This window comes from Lycium barbarum, chromosome 11, assembly GCF_019175385.1.
Source record: "Lycium barbarum isolate Lr01 chromosome 11, ASM1917538v2, whole genome shotgun sequence".
Classification (NCBI taxonomy): domain Eukaryota; kingdom Viridiplantae; phylum Streptophyta; class Magnoliopsida; order Solanales; family Solanaceae; genus Lycium; species Lycium barbarum.
This window is the reverse complement of record NC_083347.1, coordinates 119966473-119977457: the sequence shown is the minus strand read 5'-3', so window position 1 is coordinate 119977457 and position 10985 is coordinate 119966473. Positions and strand designations below refer to the sequence as shown.

Below are 10985 nucleotides of genomic sequence, written 5' to 3'. Positions count from 1 at the left end.
ATAAAATAAGTAATGAATTTGATGTTAAGTCATTATATTTTTTTTTGTGTAACTTTCAGAACCTAATGATAAACTAATTAATATTCACACCGCATATGTCTCATTAAAGGGTTAAGAGCTCCTAATTAGTATTTTGTATTTTTTTATTTCAACGATTCAAACCTGAAACCTTCGATTAGGATGAAAGTGTGAATTCATCCTACCACACCCCTTAGATGGTAATCACACTTCTATATATATTTTAAAAATATTTAGCAGTATTGAGAATAGTATATGGTAGTTAATTTAATGACTTTTTGAGTAGAAATGATAGTCATTTTTCCAGACAGAGTAAAACATTATTTTTATACTAAATCTACAACTCTTTTTTTTTTTTTTGACATAGATCAAATATAAAAATGGAGAAACAAAAAAATTATTGAAAAACTTATAACTGAAAACAGAAAACAACTAAAGATTAGGCGCTATATAAGCAACAAAGCCCTATAAATATGTTCAAAAGGCATTTTATTTCTTCATATCTTGTCTTGTTAATTTTAATAAAAATAAATATAAGAGTTAAATATCCAAGGAAAAATATGGTGTTAGATGGTTGGGATGATGTTATGGCTGGGCCCCACCCTACTACTGGAATAATAAAGGGCCTTTCCATCAGCACTTCTGGTAACTCATTTTCCCTTTATACCTCCAAAATTTCATGCATTTGATCATATATTTGAAATAAATATTGTCTTGTTTAATAGAAAGAAACAGGATATAGAACAGGTTCCGTAGATTTAACCGAATTCATTTGGTTAGAATTTTGTTTATATATACCCAAAGATGTAATACTACTACAACAACAACAACCCAGTTAAATCCCACATCGTGGAGTCTGGGGAGGGTAGAGTGTACGCAGACCTTACTCCTACCAAGGTAGGACGGCTGTTTCCGAAAGACCCTCGGCTCAATAAAAGCATAAAAAGAAGTCAGATAAGGTTAAGAGATTCAAAGCGATACAAAATGAAATAATGCAATACCGAAAGATGTAATATATACATATAATTGGATCTCATTCATTTTGATTTGGGCAATTTTAAATCCTGAATTCGCTTTTGTATTTACGTTTGATATTTGAACTCACTTGATAAATAATTTTTAATTGATTATACGTGCATATATACTCTCTCCATTTTGATGTGTTTGACCTAGTTTGACTCGGCATGAAGTTTAAAACAATAATATTGTTTTTTATAATCTAATTTATAAGTCCTGTTGTCGCTGTTATATGCCAAAATTTATTGCACCAAAACTGTATTAGACACCAGAAATAGATTAAAAAAAGAAGAAGCAGAAACTGCACTCAAGAAATTCAAGTAGATATCAAAAAGATCGAATGAGTTTCAGCTAAATATTTTTCTTTTTTTACAGTTCCAATTAAATCAAATAGCCATATATTGTGTTAAAATTTTGTTGTATTTTGTACACATATTTGTATTTCGAATAAAAAAATTTGCCATATATTCTGTAAAATTTTTGTTGTATTTTGTACATATTTTTCGAATAAAAAAATATTGAGTTAGATAAATCCTTAACACTAAACCAAACATCTAACACTACGTGTGTGTATAAAGTTAAAATCGAAGACAATAAAAAACATTTAGGTCAACGAGTTAATTAGATCCGTCCATATATTTACTTCATCCAAGACGTGTTGGAAATAGAAATAATCCATCTGCAAAGATCCATAAAAAAGGTCAAAATTTTATTACTCTTTCTGTTTCAAAATGATTATCTTTTTTTTAATCTATTATAAAAAAATTATTTTCTTTTTATATTTAGAAATAATTTAATATTATGAGATGATTTATAACTACATAAATATTTAAAATTTATTTTAGATCATATATTTCAAAAATTTCCTTTATTTTTTAAATTTTATATCAAATTAAAAAAGTATATTTTTTTTTGGAACGGAGGTAGTAGAAGATATTTTCAGTACACCAAACTCTTTATTTATTCTAGGCAAGCAGCCATTTTCATTTTACATTACATTACATTACGAAAAAACAGTTAAAGAGAGAAAAAAAAGGGAAGGTAGTGAAGATGGTGTTGATAGAAAAGCTGTGGGATGATGTTATGGCTGGACCTCAACCTGATAAAGGCCTTGGCAAGCTTCCAAAGTCCATTACTTTACTCCAAACTCGTGGTACCCTTTTTGAATATATAATATGATCATTTTTGTTATATTCATGCACTAAATTAGAACACTTTGTTTCTTTATATGATCTCCTCTGTCTTTAAACTCTTCTTCAAGCTATTTATCATTTTTATGTTCCAGATCTAGTGAATTTCAGGCTGGGTGTGTGTATGTCTGAGTTATTTTATTTTATTTTTTGTTTGTGATAATCGGGGCCTCTAGCTAGCTTGTGCATATCTTGATTTTAAGTGTTTGAGTTAGTTTGTTCGTTACTAATTTTATAAATTACATGCTATGATGTTAGGTTAGTTTGTGCATACATCATTAATCTTACAGGATATGCTTTGGTGTTCGGGCTAGTTTATACCTATCTCGACTAATTTTATGGATATCTACTGCATCTCGGCATACGTACCCCTTTGAATTAACATGAATACTCATATAACATGATCCTTTTTGTTATATTCATGCACTAAATCAAAACACACTGTTTCTTTATATCTCCTCTGCCTTAAACCTTCTTGAAGAGTTGAAGTTATTTATCAACCTACGAAAAATAAACTTCAAGATCTAAATCAGCCGGTTCAGGATTAATGTGTTATTATTATTGCTACTATATGTTTACATTTTCTTGTATATGTATACATAGTTTTAAGGGTGGATTTAAAAGTCTGATTACGGGTTTACGTGAATCAATATCTTTTGTACAGACCTTATACATATATTATTTTTTTTTTTTACTAGTATGAGTATTTAATTTTTAATCTAGGATCGCTATAGGAACCCAAATCCACACTGGATCTACTTCCGACATAGCTATGAAGTGGATGGGATGCAGAGACGGATGGATCTTACATTAGTGGGTTCAGTTGAACATAATATCAACTCTGAACATATAAAACATACACATCGTTTTAGAGCAAGAAGTTCATACAAGGAATTAAAATAATATGTGAAATGTCACACTTATAATCTGTAACTTGTAGCCTAGAGCCTGTTTGGATTGACTAATTTTAGGTGCTTTTAAGCTAAAATAATTTTTAGAGAAAAGACATCATTTAACCCCTGAACTTGGCATGAGAACTCGCTTTAACAACTAAACTTAAGTTGTATTTATATACCTCTCTTAACAACTTTTATTTCAATTATTTTTCACCCCAAATATTGACGTGGCAAAAATAAAAAAATAAAAAAAATTAAGAGAGTAAACAACACAAAAGGTAGACCTGCTGATATATATATATATATATATATATATATATATATATATATATATATATATATATATATATATATATATATATATATATATATATATATAAAATAAAAATTTAAAAAAAGATGGGCCCCATAATTTCAACCTCCTTCTTCGTCCTCTCCTTCTTCCCCATTCTTCATAACCCCTGCACCCCTCTCCTGTTGCCACGCTCCACAGCCCCGCCCCACCACCTTCTTCTTCACCCCACAGCCCCGGCCCCACCACCTTCTTCTTCTTCTTCTTTTTCACCACACAGCCCTGCCCCCACCACATCCCCGCCCTCACCAATCCCTCTTTCTCTCTATATTCTCATTAATCTTTTCTTTTCATTTTCACCATTTTTTTTGTTTCTTGATTTTGATTTTTGTTTTCTTTCAAAAATAAAGTTATGAAATAATGGTTATGTAAGAAATGAGTTTGCTACTAATAATCATAATGCCTAACAATAACAACTAAAACAACTAATTTGGACGAATTTGAGCGTAAGTGGGACTAATTTGAGAAGGAGTTGGATGAAATTTGTTGGGGGAGATGATGGCAGTGGTTGTGGGTGTGGGTTAAAGATGGTGTTGCTGATTTTTTTTTTCTTTTAAGGGCAGTTCGTTCAAACTAATAATGGCCAACAATAACAACCAAAACAATCAATTTGGACGAATTTGAGTGTAAGTGGGACTAATTTGAGAACGAATTGGATGAAATTTGGTGGGGGAGATGATGGTGGTGGTGGGTGTTGGTTAAAGATGATGGTGATGATTTTTTTTTGAAGGGCAGTTTGTCCAATTTGGACTGATAATAATAATATTTTTTTTTGGCGGTGGCGGCGACAGTGGTGGCGGCAGCATCGGCATAGTGGTTGCTAAAGTAGGGTGAGGATGAGGAGAAAGAAGAAGAAAGAGAAAAGGGAGAAGAAGAAGAAAGAGAGAAAAATAATAAAAGAAAAATAAAAAATGAAGTGTTGGTAATTTTTGACATGGCAACGACGTGGCAACGATGTGGCAATGACGTGGCGTGAGTGTAATACACCTCATCTTGTGAGAGTGGTATTATTTTTTAGGGCGAAAAATAATTGAAATGAAAATTGTTAAGGGGTATATAATACAACTTAAGTTTAGTTACTAAAGTGAATTTTCGTGCTAGGTTCAGGGATTAAATGACGTCTTTTCTCTATTTTTTAAGCACTTATGTACTCAAAAGCTATAAGCCCATCCAAATGGGCTCTAAAGCAATTTTTTCCCCTCTTTTGTGACTAAACTAGAATCTTTTCCTATATAAAGAAGATTCAACTGTTTATGTATAATAAAAGAATTATTTATTTTTACGTTATTTACGCAATATAATTTTCATTCGAAGAAGATCAACTGAACCTCCTAACCACAAGCTAGCTTTGTCACTGCATAAAGAGGCATGTGAGCTCAGTACTAAACAGCCTTAAATATTTTTTTTATTTTTTATTTTAAGTTCAAATTTTGAATCCGTCTATTTGAAAATATGCCTGAATCTAAATATGTTTGTATACCGGGGCACGTATACTTGTGCTGTTTTTCTTAATTGATTTTTATTCATTATTTTCTTTTGGTTTTAGCTGGGGAAGGAGGGGAAGGATCAAGCAGGAACTACCACAGGTCACTGTCGATGCCGGGGAGCCCGGTGACACCGGGAACTCCGGTGACGCCAACGTCAACACACTCGCCAACGGCGCGTAAAGAGAATGTGTGGAGGAGTGTGTTCCACCCAGGGAGCAACATTGCCACCAAGAGAATTGGTGCTGAAGTCTTTGACAAGCCTTCTCATCCCAATGCTCCTACTGTTTATGACTGGTAAAAATTACCCTTTTATTTCCCACTATTTCCAAGTTCCACTCCACCCTTTAATTAGCCCAACCCCTTCCCAGAAACATATTTGCCGTTCGACTAAAAATAGTTGTGGCCGTTAACCATATACAACAAAATATATTAATTATGCAAGTCCGTGTTGCTGCGGAGTACATTCGCGTCTGGATCTGATCTATTTACCTGGGAATTCATCCGGTGACTTTACGGTCACCAATGAAGTACTATAAATCACAATCATTAACAATTCAAAATATTTAAAGACATAAGAAAAAATTACGGTATAAGAAAAACTCATTTGACTTTCGAAATCCGAAAGGCGCCACGTAAATTAGGACGGAGTGTGTGTGTACAAAAAATATGCATTTCTTAGCTATTATTTTGGTAGGCGGTTATATAAATGTAAAAATCCCAAATAAAGAAGTGAGAACCATAGAGAATACATAAGAAAGATAAACGAGATGGACTTATGTTTTGTGTATTGTCAGTTTATTTAAAATGATCATGTTAAGTTGATTCGTAATACTAATAGATAATTACTTGTGGCGAATTTGATATGGTAGCTTAAAAAATAATCTGCCATAATATGACTTTTTTGACAAAAAGATCCTAAAAAGGGGATTTAATTGAACTTTGTTGTTGAGAATTTTTCACAATGGTAATGATTTTTAGGTACATTTACGCTGCTATATTCCTTGGAAAAAAAAAAGCAAAATTCTAGTTAGTGGCATAGGGGACTAAAAAATTATATTAGGTTATAGGTTCGAATCTTAGTTATGGCTTTTCTAGCATTTTTTTTAATGGAAAGGGCTAAAAATATCATAACACTTTTGACTTATCTCATTTATGTCCTCCATTAACTTATCAGTTCATAGACGCCGCTAAATTCCTCGGCAAAAAAGCAAAATTCTAGTAAGTGGCATAGGGGACTAAAAAATTATATTAGGTTATAGGTTTGAATCTTAGTTATGGCTTTTCTAGCATTTTTTCTTAATCGAAAGGGCTAAAAATATCATAACATTTGTGATTTATCTCATTTATGTCCTCGATTAACTTATCGGTTCATAGAAGCCCTAACATTAACTTTTGTCTTTAAGTATAACCTGAACGATTCAATTATGCCCCTTGCATTAACGGTGGCAGCTTGGAAGGCCATGTAGGGGTATATCTGACCCTTTTTAATTGTTCACGGATATATTTAGACATTTTCGATTACTTCACTCAGGAGCAAGCTTCACATTATTGAGTTTGTTGCTAAGCATGTTGAATCCACTATTTGTACTCGTTGTTCTTTTACCAAAAAAAGAGATCCTTTCTTGCTCATGATTTTTAGTTTCTGTCGACATGTAAGATATTTGGCTGGAGTGTGATTAAGTTTAATATAATTTTAATTTTAATGGCAGGCTCTACAGTGGGGATACCAGATCCAAGCATCAGTGAGAAGTGAAAAAGAAACTTTGAGTGACAAGCAGTTGGTTGTTGCATGTAAATAGCGTAATTTCATTTCCTTTTACGAGTTGCTATGCTACAGGAACATGGAGATTAGTTGAACTATAATCCTATGTACTCTGCTAATTAAGTATTAGCTAGTACTAATATATGTGTAATTAGGTCTTGAAAGCTAACTTGAGCATATTCAGTAGCTTTCCAGCTACTACTAGACTAGTAGTATATGCTGTTTTTGCTATGTATTTTCGAATAATAATGATAATAAGTTTGATGTGTTTTTGTTGTATATTTTCATGGTCAAGCTATCATCTAGTAATTTTTTATATACAGAATTAAAAACTCGAGGATCGTATTTAATGCTCGATGGTTAATGAGTTGTTTTTCGATTAAATAAGAATGAGAGCTTCGTTCATCGTAGAGTTTTGACTCTCTGGCTAACTTCAATCGTGGTCATTTGTACATTTTTTTTGGTGCGGGCTATCCTTCTTTTGGGTGGATCTTTAAATTTTGTCCCTCATATTTGTGGTCTTTAAGTTTTACCCTTCGCTTGAAAATATGGGCGAATATTTAAGGTTTTGGGTTCGAACTTTCGTTAAGGCATAAAATAAAAAAAATCGCAAGGTAAGGCTTGGGGCGTGTGTATATCGGATCCAATATACACTTCTTAAAGAATAACTATAGTTGTGTTGGATTCGGTATAACTAAAAGTCTGTCTCATAAGACAGAATTTTTCTTTAAGGCATAGTTTAGTTATACCTTATGGGATAGACTTTTAATTAAAGTATAACTAAAAGTATGCCTCATAAGGCAGAATTTTTTCTTCAGGTATAGACATTACCTTAAAAGGCTTTAGTTATGCTTTAAGGAAATGTTTTGCCTTATGGGGTATACTTTTAGTTAATGCATAACTAAAAGTATGTTCTAAGGTGGATTTTTTCCTTAAAGCATTTTGCCTTACAAGATGAAATTTATAGTTATATCGGGCCCGGCATAACTATAGTTATTCCTTAAGAAGTGTATGTCGGAACCAACATACACGCGCTCCAAGCCTTGCCTTGTGATTTTTTTATTTTTTATTTTATGTCTAAGCGGGGGTTCGAACCCAGAACCTCATGATTTCTGTGCGAAGCTCAGGATTGCAGCGCGAAGGGTAAAAATTAAAGACCAACAATTTGAAGGCAATAATTAAAGACATCAAATATGAGAGGCAAAATTTAAAGACCACCCCAAAAGAAGGGCAATCCTGCGAATTGCCGGCATTTGTATGGTATAAAAGTTTTAGACTTCACTCAACTTCTTAAGAAGTTTATCATTTGGAATTTACTTGGGCAATTTGCAGGATTGTCCTTTGGTAGGGTGGTCTTTAATTTTTGTCCCTCAAATTGATGATCTTTAATTTTTATCTTTTGCTAAAAATTCTTTAATTTTGGGTTCGAATTTTCGTTCAATTAAAAATTAAAAAATAATAATTGTAAGGCAGAGTTTTGCATTTTGCATGCTTCAGGCAGTGTTTTGGGCAAATTCTGCCTTGCGAATCTAAATCTCTGTCTTGCAAAATTTCTCTTTTTTTTTTTTTTTTTTTTTTTTTTATTGAGCTGGGGTTCGAACTTAGAACCTCGGGTTATTAGGCGAAGGACAAAAATTAAAGATCACAAATTTGAGAGTCAAAAATTAAAAACCACCCCAAAAGAAGGACAATTCGCGCAAAAAAAAAAAAAAAAAAGGATTTACTTTGCTTCTAGGGAGAGGTCTATGAATTGATTTGGAAGTAGTTGTGGTTTTAGAAATTGGAAGGTCACAGTGGTTGAAGTTTTATTCCAGCAATTTGTCAATTTTCTTAGCATCAATGACGTTTTAGAACTAGACATCGGATCGAATATAGATAGGGCTACATGATTCGAACACCGAAGAGTGTTGAATTGTATTCCCTCCAAAATAACACTATATGCCAATTATGGCAAATTATTTATCCGGTTTAGCCCATCTTTATTTTATTGCCTGCTATAGCCGCTTTTTCACTCTCCTCTTTTTCCTTCCTCCGCCATCTCCGGCGAGCTCCAAGCCTGATCAACTCCTCCACCACGAGCCACCACTGTACAGCCTATAAACACCACTTATACAAGATTTATACATTGTCTACAGTAGGTGTATAAAATTGTATATTATTGTATAATGTTGTATACCGTTAAAAAGTGGCTATGTGGGTGTAATTTAAAAATATGGCGACGCAAATGTAATTTTGTATATTATTGAAATTTTCCCCAATTTATATGATACCTTTTTCTTTTTAGTCAGTCCCTAAAAAAAGACACATTTTTATATTTGGTGACAATTCCTTTTAAGTTTATCTTTTTACCTTAAATGAAATGATTTATAGCCGCATAAAGTTTTATGGTATGTTTTAGATCACAAATTTTTAAAAATCTTTCATTATTTCTTAACCTTCGTGTCAAGTCAAACACCTTCATTTAAAATGAACGGAGAAAGTATCTTTTTTATCGAACAACCGACTTTTTATACGTTCAGGTCGAAGCACATTGAGGGAAAAAATATTTTACGGATCTTAGAATTGCTGAATGTAGTAAAACTTATATAGAAATGACACTGTTATGAAATTCCAAATGAATAACTCCATAATAATATCCCGGATCTGAAATTTTATTGGTGAAATTTGAAACTACACGACAATAATTATTTTTTTAATTCTAAAGGCTTAAAAATGAGCTTTGTGTAAACTTTAGGTAAACTAACCCAAATACCCCTAAAATACAAAATAATAACCCGCCCCATGCCCCTCCTAAACTAATTACTTGACGTATCCCCTAGCCCAAGACGTACCCCCTCGCCCAAAAACCTTCTTCCATGATATCATCGCCATATATTTATATATCATGAAGGACTAAGAAGCCCTTCTCTTAGTCCTCCATGATACTATCTCAGTATATTTATATACCATGATGATACCCATGATCCTGAAAAGTGTCTCATTGAAGGACTGAAGCAGTGCTCTATGATACCATTACAATATATGTATATAAGATGATAGTATCATAGAGAATTCTTTTTGAGAAAAGTGTGTCTTTTTGAATAAATGAACATGATCATCCATAATACCATCTCAGTATATTTATATAGCATGATGGTATCATAGAGAACTAAAAGAAGAACTGAAACAGTGTTCAATGATACCATTTTAGTATATTTATATACCATGATGATATCAAAATTTGAGGGCATCTCGGATCAATAGTTTTGATTTTTTGTGTATGAAAACTGTATCAAATGTGTATATCTCTCTCAAAGCTTAAAATTTTCGCTCAAATTTGTGTATGAAAACTGTATAAAATATGTATATCTCGCTCAAGACTTAAAAATGTCACTCAAAATTGTGTATGAAAATTATACTATGAAATATGTATATAACTGTATAAATTTTGTATATAGGTTTTTGTAAATTTAATACAACTACTACAACATTTTATACAACTTTCATACAAATGTAATACAATTTTGCATCTCACTTCAAATTCGGATGAAATTTTTTCCCCTTCCTGTAGACTTATAGACAGTTGAGTTAATTGCCGTTCGTAGAACTTTTTATGTTGTCTAATGAGAAAGTTGGGATTTCTCAGAATTATAGGTGGAACTGAGAGTCAAATACATATCCAGTAACTTGTATTCTCTAAGTGGTCGTTTGGTTGCTAGTTAAAATAGTCCCGGAATTACAATTCCGGGACTAATTTATCCCATCAGTTGGTATTATTTTATACCATCTGAAAGATGGTATAAAATAATCCCAGTATAAGTGGGTTAAGAAGGTATAAGTTGAGTTATTCCAGCACTAATTTTTATACCACGTTTGGTACAAGGTATAAAATAATCCCGGGATAAATCTATACCTTATACCAAACGTGGTATAAAAATTAGTACTGGCATAACCCATTTTATACCTCAAACCAAACGACCACTAATAGTAAATGGTGAGAGACGTGGTTTTTTTCGATCAGAAAATGGACTACAATAAGGAGACCCAATATCACTCTTTGTGCTTAGTGCAGAGCTACTCTCGGTAATGCTAAATGGCTTACACAATACAAGAAGGTTTAGAAGCTTTTTACATGAATAAGGTTAGGCCACAAGTGAATCACTTAGCATTTGCGGATGACTTAATTGTGTTCTCTAGTGAAGGATTTCATAATTGGGGTGGGGCTTTGCCGGAAAGCATGGATGAAACAGAGTATCGGCGAGCGATTTTTTTTCCAGATCTGAG

The 10985-nt window shown here is 32.6% G+C and overlaps 1 protein-coding gene across 2 annotated transcripts; it reads left to right on the top strand.

Moving 5' to 3' along the window:
* The first annotated feature begins 520 nt into the window (after positions 1-520).
* LOC132618869 (dormancy-associated protein 1-like) lies at positions 521-7001 on the top strand. 2 transcript variants are annotated; one of them, XM_060333870.1, is made up of 3 exons: positions 521-663; positions 5020-5254; positions 6670-7001. In XM_060333870.1, exons 1-3 carry the CDS (start codon positions 579-581, stop codon positions 6704-6706), a joined length of 357 nt encoding a protein of 118 aa, XP_060189853.1. In that variant the 5' UTR covers positions 521-578; the 3' UTR covers positions 6707-7001. The 2 variants fall into 2 exon arrangements, with proteins under 2 accessions (XP_060189853.1, XP_060189852.1); XM_060333869.1 differs by lacking the exon at positions 521-663 and adding an exon at positions 2022-2188.
* Positions 7002-10985: the final 3984 nt, after the last annotated feature.